Source organism: Camelus dromedarius, chromosome 20 (genome assembly GCF_036321535.1).
Source record: "Camelus dromedarius isolate mCamDro1 chromosome 20, mCamDro1.pat, whole genome shotgun sequence".
NCBI classification, from domain to species: domain Eukaryota; kingdom Metazoa; phylum Chordata; class Mammalia; order Artiodactyla; family Camelidae; genus Camelus; species Camelus dromedarius.
The window spans coordinates 32026097-32051971 of record NC_087455.1 but is presented as its reverse complement, the minus strand read 5'-3'; the positions used below and the strand labels follow the sequence as shown (position 1 = coordinate 32051971).

Genomic DNA, 25875 nt, shown 5'->3' with positions numbered 1-25875 from the left:
TCCGGACTCGGGGACTGACGCCCGCGAGGGGCTGGGACAAGTGGCCGCACTCTCTCCCCAGGCGCCCTCCTGCCCGCGATGGGCTGCTCCAGCAGCTCCCTCAACAAAGCCAGCGACAGCAACAGGCTCCACAGCGGTGAGTAGAGAACCCGGCTCTCCTCAACCCCCGTCCCGGGCCTCGGGCTGGCGTGGGTGGCTCCCGGGGGTCCGACAGGTGCGGCTCGTGCCCCTCCTCCGCCCGGAAGGGGGCGGCTCCTCCCTCAGGATGCGAATGGAACCCTAAGGGAGCGCTACTCCCTCCGGAATCTGAAGCAGCGCAGCTGTGCCCTAGGGCGCGGCGGTCCCCGTGCGCTCCTGCCCCACTCGCGAGCCCGGCGGTGCGGGGACCCTGCTGCCCAGGTGAGCGCGGGGAGTTGGCGTAAAATCTCTGACGCGGAGCTGCAGCGTTCTCTTTAGCAAATGCGGAATGTCCTGTCCTTGCGACAGGTGCTGTTAATCTCTTAAACGTAAGAAATTTCAGATTACTATGCGGATGGGCATTCACTCCCATCTAATAGGTTCCTGTGCTTTTGAAGAGGTTAGATTCACATTGTCTATCCTTGGCTTAAGCAGTTCTTGAAAAATATGCATGTGATAAAAAGTGGTCTTTACTGAATCTTAAACAGAAACTAAACACATTATTTTGAGCGTTTGCTATATAATAGCCAGGCTCTTGGGTAAATAGTGAAAATACAAGTGACGCTACTTTTGGATTTGAGAGTAGAAAAGACAAAACAAAAAGACAAACAAAAGTTAAACAAATGATTATAGTACGTTTCTGACAGTGAGAAGTGCTGTGAAAAGAATGAAGGCAGATTATTGAACTAGAGAATGACTGGGTTTTAGAGCCGACTCACTTTTTAAATTTCGAATGGCTGGTGTTTTGGACAAAGCTCTGAAGTTTAAGAAATTTCTTTCAAGTTAATTTACCGTCTTCATCAAGACTAACTTTTTGGGAAATTTTATACTCTGGTTAATTCATTTTCACAAGTCTTTTAGCACCTTGTGTTATTTCAGCAACACAGAAAGGTCTTCCTCTCTGATTTTGTAGTAAGGAGCACAGGATTCTCAGGAATGGGGTTTCAAAGTTCAGGCACTGTCTAGTCAAAACCAGGTTGTGTCGCAGTCACTTCTGTAGTGTATGATATTTATTTATAACTTCATAGATAACAGAAAGCAATAAAAAGTTTGGAACTGAGCCAAATATGTAAAGCCATACATAAAGGTGATTCCAAACCCCTGGTCACTGACAACAAGGTACAAAGATGGAAAAATCCATTCCAAATGTTCAAAGCTTGCTGACCTTTTTCCTCAAGAGACAAAAGCCTCTGTCCCCCAAACCTGCTTTCAGGAGGCCACTGCAAGGAGCAGTATCTTTGATGTTTTATATTTTATTTTATGAAATCACGTGGGTTTTGCATTCTGTTCCGTGATAAATCCTTGTTGGTTTCAGTATGGAAAACTGGTGCTTCAGAAAGATATACCATATTATTTTGGTTTCGATTAGCCCCTGCTATGCTCCCAGATGTCCGAGGAGTAGCATCGTGGTTTAAAAAGCAGAGCACTAAATCATCATTGTAGGTTTTTTAACTGATGAAAAACTCTGGCTGCAGGGAATGTTACTCTTGGGGAGGAGCAAAAGTATCCAGTGGGTAGAAGGGAGTTTTTAATCCTCGCAGAAAGTAATGAATGACCTTGTTTTAAATAACATTCTATCACCAATATAAATAACCATCCACATGAGTCATGCCCTTTCATTTTTTATTCACGCTTTCATTGCTGTTCTAAGTTTTCACGGATGTTATTCTCAAAAAAATGTTAAACTGCCTGACAACCAGTTTTAGTGCATAGAAAATTAATGAATATGCTGCATAAATTGCTCAACACACATATTAAATCAATCAACAGGTGTACTTTGCTTCTGATCCTCAATTAGATAGTACTCTCTTGTAATTGGATACTACTGTATGTTCATCAGCATTTCAACTCCGTGGTCTTGGAGGCCCCATAAATAATTCACTCCTGTTTCTGTAGCTCAGAATTTCTTTACACCCTATGTACAACCCTAAGCCTGTATGTATGTGCTTTCGGATACAAATAGTCCAAGTTTATTGAATGTTCCATACATGCATTTACTCACTGTACCCCCAGTGCTTAACAATGTTTGGCACATGATTGTTGAATAAATTACTTCATTTAATCTTCATAACAATGCTTTGACTAAGTATTGTGATTACCCCACTTTACAGAGAAGAGTAAATAATTTGCCCAAGGTTTCAGGATTCCTTAAGAGTCAAAACTGGGCTTTGAACTCAGGTACTCTCATTCTAGAACTTGACCTCTTATCTGTTCTTTTCCTCCTTAAACCAGTTTTTGATAACTGGGTTGAAATCTGTTTTTGCCTCAAACCACTCTGGATCCCCATAAGGTGTGTGGTTATTCACTATGTAAACAACAAAAGAAATAAAATAAAGGATGATAAAGTACTTATAATCTAACAAATGTAATTTAATATTATAATATAGTTTATTATAACACCTAAATAAAACATCAAATAAATATTATAACATGTAATACATGCATATATTTTACTAATATAAATTGATCAATATTAAAATAAATATTTATTTATCCTTAAATAAGAGTCAGAAAAATATGAAGTTTATATTTGCTTCCAAGTTTAAACTAGGAATATTTGGAAAACATTTAACCTTAAAGATATTTCCATCAGGTACATAGATGTGGAGAAGTTTCCAGTGCCGTCCTGTGGAGATACAAATCTTCCTATCATAAGAGATTCTTTTAAATTTGCAATATCAACCTTAGAACTCCATCAGTTACAGCTAAAATACATCAGCTAGCCTATAGACTGGATTTGTGTTTGGGCAGTTCCGCCTAACAATATTCTGTAACTGGTTTAAGAACTGTTATACATGATGCAGTATTAGCCTCCAAGCAAAAGACTCATAAAATAATTGGCTGGACTAGGTTGCCCCTGAGATCTCTTACAGCTCTAAAATCCTGTAACACTAAGATATAGAAGTGCTTGTTTTCTGGGATCCATTGAATCAGATAGCTGCTACTGGTTAGGGAGCCAGTAGGAATAGTCCATTCTGTTGATCACAGAGACGTTTGCTCTGACCCATCAGACACTGAATCCCACTGAGCTGCTTTCCATCACCTCCAAAGATGACCCACTAGGGAAAGAGATGTGGAGGGAGGGGATGGGGACAGAGTGGGGACTGGCCTCTGGTGTGAATAATTATCCAGTGCTACTCAAAAGTGCATAACAGGGCCTGGTACATGGTAGTCATACATTGATTTTTACTGAACGCCCTGAAATGTGTGAGGAAAGAGGCTTTTCTTCTTAAAAGGACAATTAGACAGTTTGAGTTTGGAATTTCTTATGTCTGTGGGAGCAAGTTCTACATATTAGCACAATTTGTATTCTTTTCAGTGCTCTGAGGAGCTGATGAACCTGACCATAAAGATTTTGTTGATTTCACAGACATTAATGGATCCCAATGTTTCCCAACCTTTGGCATCCTAACCGTCCTCCTGTGCTACCAGCCCCCGGCTTATAGGTGTGATCACTTCTCCACTCTTTCCTGATATAAATGCCATCCGTTTCTGGCAGACTTCTTCCTGAGATTTTTATAGCTTAAGCCCCAACATGGACAAAGTAAACAGATGGTGATTATTGATTAATGCATTGCTAGGTTAATGTGTACATTTCCTCTGACAGCTGTAATCATGTGTTTGTTCTTATCTGAACTCTCACTAGCTGCTTGGAGTCCACACTGCCTAGGTAACAGGATGAGGCTTGAATTTCACAGTTACGTGAATTGTTCTTTATACTGTGGAAACACCTACAGTCTTCCACCAATGTTTTCACACAGTAACATTTGTCCTAAGTAGACAAACACTCCTCCTTTGTAACTGAAGAACAAGCATCATTAACATTAAAATGAAGTTTATACGCTTTTCTTGCAAACAGATATTATATAAATGGGATTTTTTTTTTTATTTCAAGTGCTAGAATTCTCTGGACTGAGTCTTGTGTGTCTATGTGTCCCTTGTAGAGTTTGGCACACAGAGAATGCTCAGTAAGTCTTTGTGGTAGCTCTGATTATTACACCTAGCTAATTATAATGGAACATAAGCTGGTTCCAAAAATCGAACCTGGTTCCTGTATACCTGGTTCCAAAAATTGCAAATTATTTGGAAAATGCATGCAGTGAAAAGTACACCTCCCACTCCAGCTCCATCATCTGCTTAGTTTCAGTCCCAGCCGTGGGTACTTTTATTAGGGTTTTTTCCTTTATACATTATAAATAGTATTTTGCTCTCCCATCTTTATTCATAAACTATAGTGTATTATACCCATTATTCTTCACCTTGTTTTTTCACCTAAAAATATGGAGCTCTTTGTATAATCTCTCTATAATATAGAGAGCTTCTTTTTTCCTCTTTATCCTTACTTAAGAATCCATTGTGTGATTTATTTAACCAGGTCCCTATTGAAGGACACCTGATTTGTTTCCAGTCTTTTCCATTGCAAATGAGGCTGCAGTGAATTCCTTTACACATATATCATTTTGAATGCTGCAAGCATGACTTGTAGGACCATTTACCAGAAAGGCGTTACTAGGTCCAAGGGTACGCACATTTATAATTTTAATAGATGACTGCCTAAATTCCTTCCATAATGGTTGTAGCAATTTTCACTCTCATTAACAACACAATATATCTTTTTCTAAAATTAAAGTCTTTTGACATTAGTACAGCCACATTAAAAAATGGACATGGAGCAGAAACCAGGGGACAAGGTAGGGGCACCCACTTGGTTCTAGGTACATTAGTTCATAATCTCATTTAATCCCCATAAGAGCCTTATAAAGCAGACATTAGTTTCATTAAATGCAGCTAGAAAACTACAGCTTGGTGACGGAGCTGGGGCTTAAGTGCAATGTGTGTACCTCCGAAGCTCCTGCTCTGTTCACAGACCCCAGTTCCATCTGGGTCTCATCCTGATTCTGCCAGAACCCATCACGTGGCCTCCACACAGGAGAAATACAGTCTGTATCTGTTGAACGGGTGGTTGGGGGAATGATCGGACTGACAGAGATGGGGAGTCAGGGGGAAGAGAGGACTACTTAGAAAAGCAGAGGGGGTGTGGGAAGCGGGACCCATGGAATAACAGAGACTGGAAGGTAACACTGGCCAAGATGGGCTTGAGAAGACAGTGTTGGGTTGTGAAGACTCTCCTAGTCATGCAGGAAAAGATCAACACGGCAAAACAGAGCTTTATTGTGTTCTGTGAAATCATGCTTCTGTAAGGTTGCCACACGTTCCAGCTCACGCATACCATTTCACTTCTGGGTTGATGTTTAACAACATCAAACTTAAAATAAAAACCTAATACTTGTGAGGGTTACTGAAAGGCTCACCAAAACTGATTTTAAAAAAACGTCAAACTTGGCCAGACTTCGAATCCTGGTGTGTTAGTAGTACAGGTAATGATTCTGTTTTTTTAAAGCAAAATATCAGAATATAGCTCTCCAAGTGAGTGTGCATATCTAGAAAGTACTCAGCCTTGGCGGCTTCTTTGTGGCTGTTTGGGATACCGCTCCCCCAGGTCCTCCCCTGCTGAGGGTCAGTGACTGAGCTCCCTCCTCTCCACTAAAAGAAAGGCCCTGGCCTTCTGCTTCCTTTCCCTGTAGTCATAAGGATGTGCCATCCAATCCAGGAATTTTTGGTCCATCAGTTAATTGCCTGCTCCCTTCACCAGAACACTCCCTTGAGGACTTCTTCCAGCCTGTAGTGTTTTTGTCTTTATACTCAGTGAAAGGGCCCTTCCTGCTCTCTTCAGCAAGCAGTTTTTCTTTAAAATCTAGTCCTACAATGAGGTATCACCTCACACCAGTCAGAATGGCCATCATTCAAAAGGCCATAAATGACAAATGCTGGAGAGGGTGTGGAGAAAAGGGAACCCTCCTACACTGCTGGTGGGAATGTAGTTTGGTGGAGCCATTGTGGAAAACAGTATGGAGATTCTTCAGAAGACTAAAAATAGACTTACCATATGACTCAGCAATCCCACTCCTGGGCATATATCCAGAGGGAACCCTAATTCAAAAAGACACCTGCACCCTAATGTTCATAGCAGCACTATTTACAATAGCCAAGACATGGAAGCAACCTAAATGTCCATCTACAGATGACTGGATAAAGAAGATGTGGTTATATTTATACAATGGGATACTACTCAGCCATAAAAAATGATAAAATAATGCCATTTGCAGCAGCAACATAGATGTTCCTGGAAAGTGTCATTCTAAGTGAAGTAAGCCAGAAAGAGAAAAAAAAAATACCATACGGTATCACTCATGTGGAATTGAAAAAAAGAAAGACAAATGAACTTATATATAAAACAAAAACACACTCACAGGCATAGAATACAAACTTGTGGTTGCCAAGGGGGAGGGAGTAGAAAGGGATAAACTAATAGTTCAAGATTTGCAGATACTGATGGGTATATATAAAATAAATAAGCAAGTTTATACTGTATAGCACAGGAAACTATATTCAATATCTTGTAGTAGCTCACAGCGAAAAAGAATATGAAAATGAATATATGTGTATTCATGTATGACTGAAGAATTGTGCTGTACACCAGAAATTGACACAGCATTGTAAACTGACTATATACCTCAATTTAAAAAAAAACAAAACCCTAGTCCTGAAGGGTCCCTGCGGGAGGAGAACATTGCGCACTTTGCAGACTGCCCTGACTCATCTGTCTGCTCAGCCTTGCCCTGCTAATGCTGCTCTAGTCTGTTCTGGGTGACAGAAATATGTTTGTGTTGTGTGTGTCAGAGCCTCCCAGCCAGTGAGAATGGGGTCCAGGGTGCCAGCATCCTCCCCAGCCTCTAGGGCAGCCGAGCAGGGTCTGGACGGCCTGAGCCCTCTGGTGCAGCTTCCTCCAGTCTTCCCCACGTGCTGCACAAACACCGTATTCCGTGGATTCTGTGATACGAGTGAGGTCAGAAGCCCAGGTCTAGACATTCCATCTGCTCTGTTGCCTTTAATCTTAGTACTCTTACTGAGAAGTAACATCTGCCTTCAGCCAGGCATCGTTGAATTGTTCTCCCCAAAGCACGCTCATTGCTTCTCTCTTTCTCACGGTTGTTGGAAATGATAAGGAACTTTTTCCCCCTACATCTTCTTACCCTTTTCCATTTTCCTAGGACTGATAGGAACCACATATTTCTTTTTGGCTAATTTCCTTTGTTTGCCCTGGGGTCACCTCTACAGACTAGATGATTATGAAAGGCTATAATTACCTGTATACCTTGAATTAGTGTATGTGTGTGTGTGTGTGTGTGAGAGAGAGAGAGAGTGAGTGAGGGCACACATGAGAGAGAATTTCAACATGCTGAGAGACAGTATAGAGTTCTGATTTAAAATGTGGATCTGGATTCACTGTCTGGGTTCAAATCCTGGTTCAGGGTCATTTGTTAGTTGTGTGACTTTAAGCCACTCAGCCTCTTTAGGCCTCAGTGACGTCACTGTAAAATAAGATTAACAATAGCTCTTATTTCGGAGAGTTGTTCTGAGGAATAAATGAGTTAATACATATAGTGTAGCTGAAGTATAGCCTAAATATTACCTACAACAGGGGTCGGCAAACAGGCCTGCTGGCCAAATCCAGCCCACTACCTGTTTTTGTAAATAAAGTTTTATTGGAACACAGATGTGCCTGTTCACTTCCACATTGTCTAAGGCTGCTTTCTCACTACAACGACAGATGCCAGAGTTGAGTAATTGCAATAGTGGCCCTATTGCCTGGCAAAGCTGAAATATTTATTATCTGTCCCTTTACAGAAAAAACTTGCTGACCTCTGGCCTAGAATCTTGTCCAGTAAATAAATCCTCAATAAAAATCATCTGTCATTAATATCAATTGTAGTAAATCTTAATTTCTCTTTATTGCTTTTCCAAGATCAAATTTTGAGTTTTTTCCTCAAAATCAAGTTCTAGATCTCTGAATTTGTTGACTTCCTGCTTGTTTTTTTCTTTTTAGTAAATTTGTTAAAGGAAAGTGACAAAAAATACTGTCGGTAATAGCACAAGTGGTACAGAAATATTCAAAAATCAAAAGTGGTTATGTGAATGGCTGAAGTTTATGAACCAGTTTTTCTAAGATGTCTAGAGCTTATTTTGCTAGGTTACTTGCTCTTGTACTTGTCCTACTATAATTTTTAAAAAATAGACTTTATAATAGTTTTAAATTTACAGGAGAATTAAGATAGTACAGAAAGTTCCCATATACTCCACACCCACTTTCCCTTGTCATTAACATCTTACATTAGTAGGGTACACTGGTCACAAGTAATGAACCAAGTTAGATACATTATTATTAACCAAGGTCTGTACGTTGTTTAGATTTCCCTAGTCTTTCTCTAATGTCCTATTTCTGTTCCAGGATCCCATCGAGCACATTATATTTAGCAGCCATGGTCATGTCTCCTTAGACTCCTCTTGACTGTGACAGTTTCTTAGGCTTTTTGATGACCTTGACAATTTTGAGGAGTACTGGTCAGATATTTTGTAGACTGTCCCTCAATTGACACTTGTCTGATGTTTTTCTGATGATGGAACTGGGGTTGCGGGTTTGAGGGAGGAAGACCACCGAGGCAAAGTACCCTTCTCACCACCACGATGTTCGAAGGGTACATGTTCTGAACGTGACTTGTCACTGCTTCCTCAACTTCTCTAATCCTCTTCCTGCAGACTCTGAAGCTTGACGAGGTTGAGAGTACATGTTTGTTTTATTCTCTAATCTTATTGATACCTTCCAGTTTAATCATTTCCATCATCCGTGGCCAAACATGCTTCTCCTATAATGAAAGAATGCTCTTTGTATGCTCTGCTTTATGAAGAAGAGGGGTTCGTTCAACTCAATTTTCAAGTGTCTGTGCCAGAAGCCCCGTGCTGGCCTCAGTGTGCATAGGCCTGTGGGAGGAAGACTTCTGCTTTATTACAAGTGGCTTTTCATTCTGGGGAAAAAAATCCCCCGCTTCCCTTTATGTGAGCAGTACTAACCATGGAAGCAAAGTCATCTGAATTGCAGGTGGTCCCCTAACCTGAGAGGGGAGTAACAGCAGTCAGCGAAAGACCTGGGGTCACAATCCTCCTTGGTTTGCCCATCGGACTTTCTAGAAGTGGGGGCTCTCAGGCTGCACTAACCACCCAGGCTTGAGGTCCAAATATCTTATGTGACTACAGCTGCTCTGTTGCAAAATTTAAGTATTCCGTCCCAGCCACAGATTTGCTAACTGCTGATGGGAATATCCCTTTTCTAGCACAGACACCTGCTCTTGGCTGTAGGCAACTTTGTATCCTGACAGAGTCAGGCACAGACCCAGCAGCTAAGCCGGGAGAACAGCCCCTATGTGAGCATCGACATAGCCCCCTGCCCACAACTCTTAGAGTGCAAGGTGCAGCAAGTATTAACCTCCACTTCAGATGAGAAATTTGAAGATCTCTTTGTCCTGACCGAGCCAAGGTAGAGGCTTAGCAAACCCCATCAGTTCTGTGAAATGCAGGAAACTTGAGAAAATCTTGCTCCCCGGTATGGAGCTGCCTGAGACCAGCTCTGGCCCTTGCCTCATTGCTGAAGCAATATACTCCCCTCATCGCTTGTGCTGCTGCCCGTGGCGGGCCAGCCCGAGGACAGAGACCACGCCCCGTGTTCCAAGGTGGGCAGCACCGCCTGTGGAGAATAAGGAACACTCGCGCCCATCAGTTCCAGGTGCTTGTCGTCCATTTTAGTTTCTCCTGATTCCTTTATGCCTTTCCCCGATAACCCCAGAATGCTGCCACGGGTAACCTAGCCATCTGGGGAGCTCATTAAAAATACCGATTTTTGGTTCAGTGGATCTAGGGTAGGGGCCCGTGAGTCAGCACTAAAACAAAACCCCCCAAAAACTCCCAAGTGATACTGATGGTGGAGGTTCTGGGACCACAGTTTGCCCTAAAGCACCTAAGTCTTCAGGGTACAATCTCACTTCCTTGGGCTCAAATCTGAGCTCTGCCGCTCTCACCTATGCGCCCCTCCTAGGTAAAGGGCCTTGGCCTTCCTGTGCCATGTCTCCTCAGCTGCATAATGGGGACAATAATGGATTTACCTCGTGGAGTTACTGGGAAGATTGAATGAGACAATCCCTATAAAGCTCCAGGCACAGCGCCTCAGTAAATGTTGTTTTATTCCTAGTGAAACATTGTGGGCGCTGCCTGCTTAGGCTGGGGAAGTGTCACTGTTTGTACATGTCAGAGACATAATCTTCACTTTCTCTGTCTTCTTCCTGGTTCATTGAGATGTCTTTGGTTTTGTAGACTGGATTCCTGTCCAAATGTTGGGCCCACATGTGCCAATCATGGCCATCAATCAATGAAACTTGTCTTTTTAAGTAGCAGATACTGTGGATAATTCCAAAAGTGATGTTTTATGCAATAGCTTCTTTAAAAAAAAGAGTTTATATCATAGAAGTCTAATAGGAACCAAAGAAAATGGAATTGGAAAGTCATATCCGAAGGAGGTGACTATTTGCCATGGCTTGATGACTGGCTCTATAGCTCTTAAATGTCAGCCTCTCCCCAGGCAGAAGCCCCTGTCTCCATGTGTGCTCATCAAGTGTTCCAGAGTATCTTCCCACCTACAGGTTCTTGTTTTACTATAGTTAACGTTCAAAATGAGATATACCTTCAAACTTTATTGAGTTTCCTTGTGATGTCAAAACTAATTTTAGATGTGTAAATTCAGGTAGATCTACTAAAAAATGGAAAGTGGCTTGTCTGATTTTTATTTGCCCTCTGTAGGATTTTTTTGACTCATGGTTTCATACTTCAGGTACATGGGATATTGCTTAAGTTCACCTCTCCTCGGAATGAGTGCCTTTTTAAATCTATTGACAGATAAGGGGGAGGGTATAGCTCAGTGGTAGGGTGCATGCTTAGCATACACAAGGTCCTGGATTCAATTCCCTGTACTTCCACTAACAACAACAACAAAAGAACGTGTATTGACTGATAGAAAGCACCCTTGGGGATTAGCATTTTGCCACAGCACACGAGGACAGAATTTTTGCATACTTTGATGAGGGAAAAGGGCAAAAGCATCTTGAATAGCACCACGATTAGCCCCACAAATATTTGTTGTTGTGGCTAAATAAATGATGGAATGGAGTTGAGGAGAAAGCAAAGATAGCAAATGAGAAGAAGGTGAGTGGACTTTTGCCCTGGAGCTGACTCATGCTACATCCCTGGTTCCCAAAGCTCAAAAGCTGCCCGAACCTAGAAATGTTGGCAGCAAGGGAAAATACCAGGATCCCCTTTCTCATTGCTTCTCTAGAAAATCCAGCAGACAAGCCAGTGAGGTCTTTGGGATGACTGGTATGTCCCTGCCATGAAATAGGAAAAGAGTGACCTCAAGTTTTTCTCCTTGCTGGGTAGAAACTTTTCATTTTTGATTAGGGTAATGAACTGAGTAGAAAAGCTTCCACCATAATGTGAATGTCAGGTATGTTAGCTCTGGTTCTAATCCCTTCTGTAATGTTGCCCAGTATTTAATTTCTTTTTGTGCCCATCACAACGGTGCTTGCAACAAGGGTTCTGTTAGTTCAGCTGTCACAACAAATTTGTGCATGGATCAACTTACAATAGAATCCAGAGAGATAATGAGCACCAAAGGATTAGGCCCAGAGCCGTGTATGATTTGATAAAATGTAAGGTTCAGAAAACAGACACATCCTTTAACAACTTTCAGATGTGGCAGCAATGCAATGCATGTGCCCACAGTATTTATTACATAATAATACAGATTAGGCATAGGATGTCTCCTGTTTGTGGACAAAAGATCTCACTTCTTTTCAAGTTAGAGTACTGGAAGACATGGTGTAATGCCGCCTTCTCCCTCAAGGAGGTATGCTGGGGAGTCACGAAGCCACGTGGACAGTGTGGAGATCCTTGGGTCAGAGGTCACGCACAGATACCAAGTGGGGCTTTGTAAGGGAAGTAGCTGCTATTGAATTTCCCCGTGGACAGTAATCTCTAGGATGGCAAGGATCAGGTCTTCCTTGTGAACTGCCGTAACCCTTGTGCTCAGCCCAGAGCTGGCAAATAGCAGTGCTTGATAATGCTTGATGAATCAATGAAATTAAAGCCAACACACAAAATGAAACGTATTTATTTATATAAAAACTAGCAGTGACCTTTTTATAAATTTTATTATTTATTGAAGTGTAGTTGATTCGCAATATTAGTCTCAGGTGTATAGCAAAGAGATTCAGTTATACATATATAAATACTTCAGATTCTTTTCCATTATAGCTAATTAGAAGAAACTGAATATAGTTGCCTGTGCTATACGGTAGGTCCTTGTTGTTTATCCATTTTATATGTTGTAATGTGTATCTGCTAATTCCAAACTCCTAATTTATCCCTCCCCTCACCTTGCCCTTTGGTAACCATAGTTTGTTTTCTGTGTTCTTGAGTCTGTTTCTGGTTTGTAAATAAAATTTACATTTTTTTTTAGATTCCACATATAAGTAATATCATATGATACTTATCTTTGTCTGGCTTACTTTACTTAATATGATACTCTCTAGGTCCATCCATGTTAGTGGTAACGTTTATTAATACGAGTCAAGTCTGGTCAAATCATGGCTGACACTCTGACTACGACTTCATTATCTGTCAACGACTCCATTATCTGTCAACAGTCAGGATTTAAAACTTATGGTAACAACAGAATTTTATAGGTCAACAGTGACAACTTTATGGTGTTTAGGGGACTGTTTATGCAAGCTCTTGAATGCTGCAGTTCTTTCTTTCTGTCGCTAAATTAGCTATAATTTGTTGACAGGGCCATGCCAGCCCACAGAGGACCTTTGTGAAATTAGAAGAGAAACCCCCACCGTTGATGCACGCAGCCTTGCTGGTGCGCACAGGCTGGAGTTCACGCCTCCCCGGCCCCTTCAGCAGAACACCCCCCTGCAGCCAGAAACCTGAAGAGCGCAGCTCTGCATCCCTGTCCCTGTTTACTGAGCACCTTCTCACGGCACCCACCATGTCGGGTAACTACACACAGCGCCTCAGAAGTATCAGTTATCCTAACCAGCCTGAAACACAAAGATAATATCCCCATTTTATAGATAAGGACACTGAGGTCCAGGGAGGTTGGTAACTTGTCTAGATTGCACAGTTCAGTAAGTGGTGGGATCAGGATTCACACTCAACATCAGAACAGTCTGGAATGCCCTGCTCCAGCCGAAGAGGAAGGAGGCCAAATGGATCCAAATCTTGTACTTCCTTTAGCTGCTAGGGATAAAAGCATTCCGAGGAGGGAGGAAGGAAGTTTGTGGGCACCGTAGACTTGATTGTTGTGTTCTCTGAGAGATGGTTTGAAACAACCGTTTGTTTCCCAACCCTTTTCACTTATTTACTCTGATCGTTCTTCTTTTCTGAATAGGCTCAGAGAAAAGTACCAGTAATAGAATGAATGGAATTTTCTTCCTTTTCTTTGTGTCCACCACAGCCTCTTCCTCTTTAGGGCCGTCAAGTGGAGTGTCCCACTCGCGAAGGCTAACTTGATTACACTCAGTGGGTCCCAGTCGTTTGCTGGTGCTTTCCAGGTACTAACTCATGTGATCCTCACAGCAGTGCTCTGGTCCTCTCCCCACTCTGCAGATGATGCAACTGAGACACAAAGAGGCTTAACAAGGCGAGTGAGTGGAGGAACCAGGATTCACACCCACTACATTAGAGGTGTCATTTTCAAGGTCATTAGATCTCTGTCCTCCCTTTTAGAGCACCCTCTTTATCGTGTAAGAGAAAAGAAAATTTTGAGTGATCAATAAGATGCTATTACCTCCAAAATACATGTATTTCGACACTCAGAGTGCAGTTAATTGACATGAATTACAAAACGAGTGAGTCACTACACTTTTAGCATTTTCTCTAATTTTAAAGATGTTTTAGCTTTTGGGGGGTTACCCCACAAAAATTTTATAGACAGTGACATTCTTTTGTCATATTTCCCAGCTTGGTTCACTATTTTCAGGTTGCAGTATTAAAATATTATATATTAAGGACATTTTTCTACTTCAGGTATACCAGCAAGATTAGCAGAAGTATATCAGAATGAAAATTGATACTGTGATCACGGGCATAAACATTCTAGTTATGGCAAAAGTGGACAGATCCCTTGGACACTTAAAACACCATTTGTGGATAAATACATTTTTACAAAGCTTTTTTGGGGGAAAAAACTTGACTTAGACTGATAGCATAATATATATATATATTTTTAGTATAATGTATTTTTCAAAATATAAAATTGAATGGCTATGGTTTGGGAACGTCAGCACATTTTTTCCCTCATAGCTTTCTGCTCTAGAAAAATGGTGCCATTAGAACACACCCACAGCTGGCACAGCTGGATGAAAATCATTCATCTCATTTAACTGACAGTACTGATCACTGTAATAACTATTTTACCAGAAAATATAATTTGGCAGATATCTGTGATTAGTGTAATAATACATTTCCTTGTCAATTCCCTAAGGCAACCATCACCTAAACATCCTTTTTTGTGGTATCTAAATGAATTATCTTGTCATATGAATTTCTTTACAGACCTGAGAAATCACTTTTGTTAAGCTGCCTCGTGTGCTATTAATTTGAAGACGTGGTACATGATGAGGCTGGAGTGGGAGGTAAAGGATAGCCCTCCTCCCAGTTCTGTCCTGTGGACCCTGGGGCCTGCAGCTGTGCCCTGTGTCTCATAAAACCCTCCCTGAACTCTGCTTCCACAGCTTCAGGCTCTAATTCCTCTCCACTGGGGGATTCAAACCCAGTCCTGGAAGTAGGGTGGGAGACTATTTGATATGAAGAAATGTATTAAAAAGAGCAACAATGGTAGTGTATTGAATGAATGAGAATACAGAAACTAAGGAAGTGAAGACCCATGACAATTACTAACTCAGGGAAAAACAAAACATTGTTTACAAAGTACCAGTTTCCTACACAGCTCAGCTCTTCACAGTAGACATGTGTGTTATATGTACATATAACTGAATATTGATATAACCCAAATAACATATTTACTATTTTAAATCATTACTAATTGACACAATATTGTAAATTGTGACTATACTTCAATAAAAAGTATATATAAAAATAGATGCATATATATAAGATACAACTCTAAAATTTTTTTTAAAACTTCATTACTAATATGCAATTGCTGAATTGAAAGGAGATGTGAATGTGTGATGGGAGAGGGTGAAGGGGGATGGAGGTGGAGGAAAAAAGAGCTAAGTCTTTATTTTCCTTAGCAGTAGTTAATTAAAAATGCCCAAACTGAAAAATCATGAAGTAGCACTTCACTCAGAGATATAGAAAAAATATGTCTCCAAAACAGCTAGAAGAATGGAAATATTTGACCCTAGAGAAAGGGAAATGGGAGAGGAGACCCGAGGCTTGGTTGTGTATCTTAACTTACATTAGAGAAGCATTAAACTATATGCGTATATAATTGGATCAGGGTAACTTAGGGAAAAAAGAACAAGAAAAGAAGAAAAACTATCTTTGGGGAAAAAAAGGTAGAAGAGGAAATACATCACCTAGAGGCCCATTTGAACATGTTGCTTAATTTTCTTCCGGTATTTTCCCCTCTGTTTTTCCTCCATCACTTTCAATAATCAACACTCTTGTAATCAACGCTGTATGTAAAACTGATAGCTAACTTGTTGGGAACTTAATTGCACAACGGACCCTGTGCTAATACATACTTTTTATGCATTGTTTTATTTGATTTACCCAACTGTGAGTGCTGATTTTTAAACTATATAATATTTAATGTTTATCTTTATATTAATACTATAAAAATAATAATAATAAACTATTAATATAATTTATTTGATATAATATGATATAAAATATATAATACTTTTTTTAAATTTTAGCATAGGGTCTTCATAATCATCTTTTTTCATGGTACAGTAATATTCCAGCCAGCAGACTATTGATCTTTTCCCCAAATTATTAGACTTTTACACTGTTTTCAAGATTTAGCTGTTATAAAGAATACTGGGCTACTGTACTTTCCCCACAAAGCATTTTCCTAATGTTTATGATTTTAGGATAAATTCCCAGAAGTCAGATCACTGGCTCGAAGAGTCTAAACATGTGGCCATGTTGCTTTCTTAAACTGTCCAGAGCACTCCTGCATTCATTGTTTAATGTGACATGGTGCCCCTGCAACTGACATAGGTGGGCCGGATTCGCTGCCGTTTCACAGACATAATTGTTGGAAGCTAAGTTCCCAAGGTCACACAGTTGGAGGAGGAGCCAGAATTAAAATGCGTGTTTCCCAACTCTCTCTTGATTTCCCTTCCCACTGGGGCCCCCAGAAGAAAGGAAACTCAGGCTGGCCTGTCCCTGCCACTTCCTCTCCCAGACATCTCAGTCTTTACCTAATGGAGCTTCTCTGTCATGGGGCCCTTTCCTCTCACTGAGAGCCACTCGGCTTGAAGGGGAAGGTAAGACCTCTCTAGCCGCCCAGGGACCACACACGGTGAAATCTACCCAGCCTAAGGAGGAGAGAGGGAGGGACAGAGGAAAGAACATGAGGAAACAAAACATACTAAATTAGAATATGGGACAGGAGCCATGAGAAGGTGCTCAAGGAACAAACAGGGAAAGAAAACTGTTGGGAGGAGGGTATAGCTCAGTGGTAGAGCACGTGCTTAGCATGCACGAGGTCCTGGGTTCAATCTCTTGTACCTTCATTAAAGAATATATAAAATAAATAAATAAACCTAATTTTAAAAAACCTGTGACTTTGGAGGACCTTCATGGTTTTTGTCTTGTTTTGTTTTGATAAAGTATTTGAGCTGAAAACATGAAAGAGACTCAACTTAGGGTGAGTTAGGGTCAGGTGTGGCTCTCTGTACTCACTTGCCTTGAACTTTTAAATCTACTTCTTGAGAACAATATACTTTCTCAGGATAAAAACGAAACACTAATTTGTATTTTTCTTCCTTTCAAATGAGTGAGAAAAAGTAACTTCAAACATGTATTTTTCAACCACAGAAGAAAGTGAGTCCTGCTTTGTCCAACCAAAGCCACGTACACTGGGGAGAGAATCTACTTTATATGGCAAGGTACAAAAGGAAAGCCTTCCTCCACTGGAAGAGCACACGATTTCTGCCGTGTCTACAGCGAATTGTGTTAAACCCCTCGGTGAACAGCCCCTGGCAGAGGATGCTGCAGACACACCAGGGTCCACAGAAGGAACTCAGCCCCCAGAGGGACTGAAGGAGTCTGGGCCACCTCAGCTGGGTGGCAAAGATGATATTGCAGAAGCAGAAGAGGAGAAGGACGTGGAAGCAGCGACAGAGGCTCCGCCTTTTAAAGGAAGTGCTGAGGCTGACCCTGTAGGAGCAGAAGCCAAGAGTCAACCTCTGAGGACAGCGGGAGAGGGGGCCTCCCCCGGAGCAGTGGAAGGTACTGAGAATCCACCAACTGCCACAGAGGTGGGGCTTCTAGAAACAGCTGAGGAAATTCCACCTCTGGAAGCAGCTGGAGAGCCACCATCTCAAGAAGCTCTGGGAAAGGATGAACAGTCCCAACTCCCAGAAACAGTTCCCAAGGAGACAGAATCCCCAGAAATGTTGGAAGGAGGTCTGCTTGTGGAAACAGCTGAAAAGCAGCAACTTCAGGGAACTTTGGGAGAAGACAAAGAGTCGCAGCTTGTAGAAACAATCCCCAAAGAGGCGTCTCTGGAAGTTTTGGACGAAAGTCAGCTTGAGGGAGCAGGGGAGGAGCAGCAACTTCAGGGAACGCTGGGGAAAGATAAGCAGCCACGACGTCTAGAGACAATTCCCAGAGAGGATGAAACAGCAGAAGTCCTGGACAGAAGTCAGCTTGTGGGAACAGCTGGAGAGAGTGACTCACTCCACAAAACCCCTGAAGGTCCAGGAAACGTGGAGCAGATCCAACCTGAAAGAATAGCTGGAAGTCTGGACCATCCATCAGGAGCTCTAGATACCGGGGCAAACGTGGAAAGGATCAGGAGAAGTCACACTGACGACGGAGACCAACATGTCGAAGGTAAAAGTTATGCTGTCCGGGATCCAGGTTGTTCAGATGTGCTCCCTAAGAGGTCATCTCTCGGGGTAGGGTGGCTGACACACACACACACACACACACACACACACACACACACACACACACACACACACACACACACACACACACACACACACACACACACACACACACACACACACACACACACACACACACACACACACACACACACACACACACACACACACACGTCACTGAAGTATCTGTTTCAGGTGGTTGAAGTTCATTTGACCCAAACAAAAAACCTTCCATACCTGAAAAACAGGCGTTTGGCTTTCCAGCAAAAAAGTTTTAAAGCATAGTCTGTGTCCAAATTTTAACCTAGAGCTTCATCAATGAGTAAAATGGAATATTGAAAGCGTGTTAATATTTCTGAATTTTTCCAAGTTCACCCCCATCAGGCCCCATGCATGGTATGAGGATCCAAAGTAAAGGTGGTCAGTGGAGGACCTGACTTTTTAATGAACAATACACAAATACGATGGCTCTTAGAGCGCCAGTCTTATGCTGAGAAAATTACTGTCAGTCTGCTCCTGTCTTCCTGTAGTCTTTTATCTTTAGGAGAAGACTAGAGAGAATTTACTATATCTTGGCATGTGGTGTTTTTCAAATGTGTTTTACCAGCATACAAGTGGTATCTGTACTGTTCTTTATTGGAGTTATACTAAAAAAAATTCTTCTGGAGCAGGATTTACATTTTGGTAAACTTTAGCTCCATCCTGCAGTATAATCAAGTGACACACTCATCCTTCTCTTAATCCTCTCATTTATTAATGCAGCAGTTTTTAAAGGTCCTAATCATATGCTAGGTGCTCAGTGCAGGAGTAAGGGGTAGTCCCTGTTCTCGGGGGTTCACAACCTAGTGAGAAGAAGACAGAATTTAAACAAAATACCGCAGTCTTTTGAGGTTAGTGCTGTAATGAAGGTGTGTGAAGGTGCTCTGGGAACAACAAGGGGGAAGCAAGTGAGAGCATGTATTTGTAAGACCAGGTGAACTCAGGTCTTGAGAGCCCAGGACAATGACAGGGAGTGAAGTGAGGGAAACATGCAGCGTCCTGGGGAGCCCCGGGGACCTCGGTGAACAGGAGCACAGTCCTCTCGAAAGAGGCAGCTGCTTCTCAGCTCCACCCAAAATCATAGGGGCCAATGTTGCCCAAACTGACTTCTTAGGGAAACAGATTTGTATGTACAATGCCCAGACTTTTATTTATTTACTCTTATTTTTAAAATTTTTATTTGTTGATTCTCCCTGATAGTTTACCATATAGCTCATCTTTAGAATTTAAAGGAGTGCCTTTTTCTTTTTCTTTTTTTTTTAAATTTTATTTTTATTGAAGTATAGTTGACTTACAATGTTAGTTTCAGGTGTACAGCAAAGCGATTCAGCTATACATATACATATATGTTTTTTTCAGATTCTTTTCCATTCTATGTAATTACAAGGAACTGAATATAGTTCCCTGTGCTATACAGTAGGTCCTTGTTGTTTATCTGTCTTATATATAATAATGTGTATCTGTTAATTCCAAACTCCTAATTTGTCCCTCCCCCATGCTCAGACTTTGAAATGTTTGCAGTCTTTAAATGTTTAATGATTGTCTTCTTTAAACATCATAATGGCCAAACAAGACAGGTTTCTGGGCACCCTTAGACCACCTTTGATTTAGATATAAATGGAACTTTCTATTTGTAATATGTTCTGCTGTCATTTCTTGGGTAATTCTGCGTCCTGATTTTATATAAGAGAATGCCAAGACTTGGAAGTGGTAAGTGATATCGGCCCCTGGGAGGATCTGAGAGAACCAGGATGACTGCCTTTCTCGACATCACCAGAGAATCTTACTGTTTAGACCTAAAGTGTGAGAGCTGCCCTGTTGGAAACCAGCTGTGGGGCACTTTATTGTTCATGCTAAATGAGAATCTCTTAATAACGCATTTGGTTTCTTTTCCAGGTGAGACAGGAGAAAAGGTTGAAACGGAGATGGAGAATGAGAACGTAAGTGAAGGGGCTGAAACAAAAGAAGAGGAAACAGGAGAAGCTGTGGGTCTTTCAGCAGCCACATAGATAGACGTGGTGACGGCAGGGTGAACGGACACAGTGGGTTGTAATAGAGGAGACAGGAAAACGCAGTGAAGCTTGTGGTTACAGACCTTCTCTTTCAACATCTACATGTTTTATACAGGGAATGTGGTTGTCATGCTCTTCATTACATTGTATTCCATAAAACTGCTAAGCTGTAAACAGTTGTCTTAGCTACTTAGAATAGTGATACATTCAAAACTACAGTAGCCAGAGCCAAGATAACTGGGTGTATGTTCGTTTAGGAGTGTGAGGGCATTCTCTTCATCGTGGCAATTGGTCCGTTCAGTGTAGAAATGAGACCCTGAAAAGAAGATACAGACTTTTAGGTCTAGGTGGCTGGAGAAAGGAGTTGGCAAATTTTAGGGAACTCATGATAATAAAGTCACACAGTTAGAATTCAGGTGGAATAAGAATCATTGACAACAGCAGGGCAAACTACACCTAGTATTTCTTTTCTGTCACAGAAGCTCAAGCTGGTAGGATCCTGGAGAAGCATGTCACCTAATTACCTTCTCACCTTAAGTCTGTCTCCTACCATGGATCCTTACTGATCATGATGTATTAAATATGCTAACAAATGTCATGTCATAGAAATGCAGACTCTGGTGCTGCTCCGGGATTAGGCTTTTTAACCATGAAAGGCTACACATTTTTTACATGCCATCTTGAATCAGCTGTTGATTTTACAAGTCTGTGACATGTTTTAATTGATACTATCCTTTTGACTGACATTAAAAGCATTGCAAATTAACTGACTTTTGCATGTATTTCAGAGGCAACAAACAGCAAGAATTAAAACCTAGAATTGTTGCCTATATGGAGTCTGTTCCTTGGGCCCTGTTTTTTAATTTTATTTTTCTTTAGATTGCTGTGATTTAATATTGGGCAATAGAGGTGGAAAGGAGCTAAGAAATCAAGATTTAAAAATCATTTATAGTATTTCATTAATGTTAAAGTGATGTACCATAGAGAAGTCACTTTTCAAGAATTCCTCCAGAGTTGCCAAGGGATTTTGGTAAATGATTATACGTGAATAATAGTAGTGATAGCAATCTGGCCCTCCAGTGAGTGCCTTCTGTTTATGAATATCAGGATAGAATTGCATTCTGGGAACATTTGCTATCTTATCTTATTTGTAAATATATAGTTTAAAGAGAACTGCTCAGATGAACTAACTAGACTCTTATTTTAGCTTGTATATTAAACTGAATATTAAGATGATGTAATTAATTTTAAGAATATAGGAGACAGGGAAGAATTATCATCTTTACTCTGATTTTAATGTTAGTTTTTGTTCCTGACTTTCAAGAGTTGAGGTAGACAACAAGAGAAGTTACTTGAGTACATGACCTCGTCCTTTCTGCAACGATAAGAAAGTGGATTACGATTTTATCGAAGGGGCAAGGACTTTTATGTACTTTTGAATTCAGGCATTTAGCACTTCTAATAGAACATAATAGGTGCTTGATAAATATTTATTGAATCAACTAATGAGTAATAAATACCAAAGATTCCCATTTACATTTAATTCATTAAAAAATAATATATTTAAAATGTGAATTTGTATGACCCTAACATTTTCATGCCAAGGCTGCTCAAGCTTAGTAACAAGCTATGTATTTGGTGTAGTTCCAAAAACAGCAATAATTTTAGGTCAGAAAGTTATATAAATCAGAACTGATATAATATCTTTCAAGCTACATTTTGTCATCTAAAAGTGTTTTTCCTGACCAAAGGTATTTTTATATAGATGTTGAGGAAGTAGAAAATGTCAGAGCTAAGTGTAAAATATGAATGACCATCTTAAAAAGTGGAATTGTACTTTGCATCAAGTACTGAAATAGTAGAATTGATTTACTCAGTAGGCATAAAGGTCCATTCTGTGTCATTGTGTGGATTTTTTTTTAAATCTCTAACATGCTAAAGAGATCTATTCAGAACTCATTCTTGAAAGAACTTCTCAAAAGCATTATTATATAATTATAAGGCAGAAGTTTTCAAATTATTTATTAATCCCATTATTTTCCATTAAAGACTACAATCATTTATTCTCAGAAAATTTTGGAAATCTGTATCAATTTCTGATACTTTCTGTACTTTTTAAGAAATTGTTATTATTCTTTTAGATAATATTAGTAAGTTTTTAATTCAAAACCCATAAAGAAAGTGGAAATGTTCCATAATATTTGAATAGTCCAAAATTAAAATATGCCATCTAAAATAATCTACTAATTTATTTTCTAAAACAAAATTAAAGTAATAAATGCCTATAGTTAAACTCAAATACAGAAAGGTATAAAATGGGCAGCGAAGCTGTCTCTCCCGTATCCTTTAGTCCTGTGAAAAGATGGTAAAGCTTATTGTGTTGACTTCCACAAGAAGATAAGGTATATGCCAGGCCGTATGGATATGCTAAAATGGAAGTGTATGCTTATATATCCACATTTTAAAACACAAATGACAATTTACTTGGCCCTTCCATTGTGAAAAGTGCATGTAAAACCACTAATCCATCCTTTCCTATGTTGGGATTTTTTCTTTTGCCTTAAAGTGATATGATAGGCTTATCATAGCAAAGTGCATTCTGATCCTAAGGCCCCAGACTCAGAGGAATTCATCAGTTTTGCCTCCAGATTCAAAATGCACGAGCAGGGTGAAAGGCTTGAGCTGTTTATAATGAATTAATAGGAAAACTACCATCAGGGCGCTGTACAGCCACTTTATAGTCCAGTTTGTGTTCTGTTAAGATGATCAATGAGGCAGAAAAAAGAAAAAGATGATCAAAGTATGTTCTGTATCTAATTGGGAGAACAAACGATTTGTCAGCTGGCATCCCCAGAGTGAAGTGAATGTTTGCATTTGCCAACAGAGTCAGTTGCAAATCTAGGAAATCTCCAATCCAGATTCCAAAACTCTTGGCCAGAGGTGCTTTGTACCCAGTCTCTTGGAGGACCCACAGGTTAGGACTGTTTGGCCAACCTGTGACCTCTTTGCTTTTTCCACTTAAACTTTGGAGTAAGAGCTCCTAACATAGCTAATAGCCTTTAAGCAATCAAAACACCCACATCACTCTTAACAAATGCTGTATTCCACAGTTGGTCTTAAGAATGGCTTTTGAAGGAAAAAAAATTTTTTTTTTACATTTAACTAATCAAAGAGTGTTCAATGGTCAAATAATCTGTGCTGTTTTGGAAAATACAATCACTTGTTAGAGCATCTAACATTACAAGCATCTCATTTTTATAAAGCTAACTTGGTGACCCAATTCTGAATTTTTTCACAAATGCCAGCGATGTGGACATCATAAAGCCATTCATGTAGCCCACATGCATTTGTCAGGTAGAAGGAGAATGATCCTCTAATAGCAAGGCATGGCTGTGTGTGAAAAGTTGAAACCATTTGCTCACAAGGTATCATTTAATCTAAAACTTTGTCAGTGCCTCTCTCCCCAGAGTTTATAAAGTGAACGAGTGGTTGGTTGTAATCTCAAGGTTTTAATTGCAGAAATAGAGTCGGTGTAATCTCAGAGAGCCGTTGACAGGTATGGAATTTCTCTTTTCATTTCTTTGTACTATCAACAAAAGTTAGGGAACTCCTCAGCAGTACTAATCCATGTAGAGTCAAATTGAAGGCCTTTAGCTTTACTTCAGAAATAGCATTTAGCAAGTGTATTGGGTAATATTTGAGATATTGCAGGCTTACAATTGTATCATAATTGTTATGCTTTATAGTGATATTGATTTTTATGATTATAATATTGATTTCTGCACGTAATAAAAGACGTCTCCAGATACCAAAGCCAGGCTTTAACAGCTTTTGAAGGCAGAAGAAGGGCTCGTCTATATTATATTAATCTAAATTACCATTTCGTTTTAAAAGTGTGCAACTGACATGAATAAACACACCACTGTATCCACTACTAGGGACAGAGATCTGAAAGTCTCTCTGGTTTCCAGAAAAGGGGTTCTGAGAAACCAGTTAGGGACAATAATTTTGGTTTGAAATCTGCCTCTTTTTTTTTTTTTTTTTTGTAAAATGTAGCTAGTTTTCAAATTTTTCTTAATAAAGTAAAAATAACTATAGCAACATCATCCATACTATCATGTAAATTTATGAAAAAAGTAATGCTTTTTATATTAAATTGATTCATGTGACCCTGATTCCAAATACTTAAATTATTCAGTGATGAGGAAAGAGGCTTTCAACAGTAGCTATCCTGATGTAGAGGGGCTTTGGGCTGGGAGGGTTTCAGCCCCAGCACCTCACTGGGAAGTCACAAGGTCCGAAAGTGACTTTTCCAACCACCTTCACACTCATAGCAATTCAGTGTGAGGACAAACTAAAAGTCATTTCAGCTAATAGTTATTCAGTGGATTAGTATGGATTTGCTTCAAGTTTTCTCAATACCAGAGTTTTGTTAAAAAGGGTTTTTTAGGGGGAAAACCACTGCTTTTGTCTAAGTACTTGAATGTGACACAGTGATTATTTAGGTGATAATTACAAGGGAGAATTCTTTTATCATTAAAATAATTTTTCTCTTAGTATGAAATGAATACACGTTCATGGTAGAAACTTCAGAAAATATAAACTTTAAAGGATGAAATCTAAGTATTATACATAATTCAGTCAGTCAAAAAATCATGTTCACGTATGTGAGGGATTGTTATTATTTTAGTGTTGCAGTAGCAAGTTAGCCAAAGCACAAATATTAATAGAACTCTAAGTCTATTGAACCACTAAGCACAGCATTTCTGGATTTCCCTCGTTGGAATCTGTTGGGGATAATGGGTTGTAGAATGTTCCAATAATACTTGTTCTATTAGTAAATATTGATTAGTGCTATAGAGAGAGTAACTGTACCCAAGTATTTTAGCACTCAGCTGACCACAACTTCTGATAAATAATTTTTTGATCTCTTAGGGGGAAAAAAAACACTGAGTGAGCTTAATATTTTATTTAGAGTTATTTTTAATACTTTCTAATTGTTGACCAAATGGGAGAGAAAAGATTGTAAGCTCTTTAGAGAGCAGGAAAAGTGCCCTGTAGGGCCTGGTACAGATTTGGCACTCTAAATGTTTGTTGATGACAAATGCTCTTTATTCTTATATAATCATGATAATTTACTCAGAACTGAATATCGTTGGCTATCGGAAACGATGGCCAAAATTTTTATAAAACTCTTTTGTACTGCTGGTTCAATATTTACAATGTTGATTGAGTATGCTATTAGAAATAAAGTGTTTGAAAGCTTTTCTTTGTATTTTTAATGTGAATTTTTATTATAGAAGCATATTCCTTTTGACTCATTGTGTCCTTCAGAAAGAAGAGCATTTTTTAAATTACACACTCCATCAAAGGTGAGGAATGTGACAACAGCAGGGAAATAAGGGTGACTCTTTGGACATCTTATGATTACTTATTTAATGATAACACACTTCAAAAAGATTGCTATTTCTGTATGTGTGAAAGGCTAATAATATTCAATAAGTGTTCTTTTTCACATTTAACAAAAATCGTGATTCTCCGTCAGTGTG

At 39.9% G+C, this 25875-nt stretch overlaps 1 protein-coding gene across 1 annotated transcript; it reads left to right on the top strand.

Annotated features, from left to right (window-relative positions):
* Positions 1-21588, top strand: ERICH5 (glutamate rich 5). Its single transcript, XM_064476943.1, has 2 exons — positions 1-136; positions 20211-21588. The coding sequence occupies exons 1-2, from the start codon at positions 79-81 to the stop codon at positions 20321-20323; spliced, it is 171 nt and encodes a 56-aa protein (XP_064333013.1). The 5' UTR covers positions 1-78; the 3' UTR covers positions 20324-21588.
* The last annotated feature ends 4287 nt before the right edge of the window (positions 21589-25875 follow it).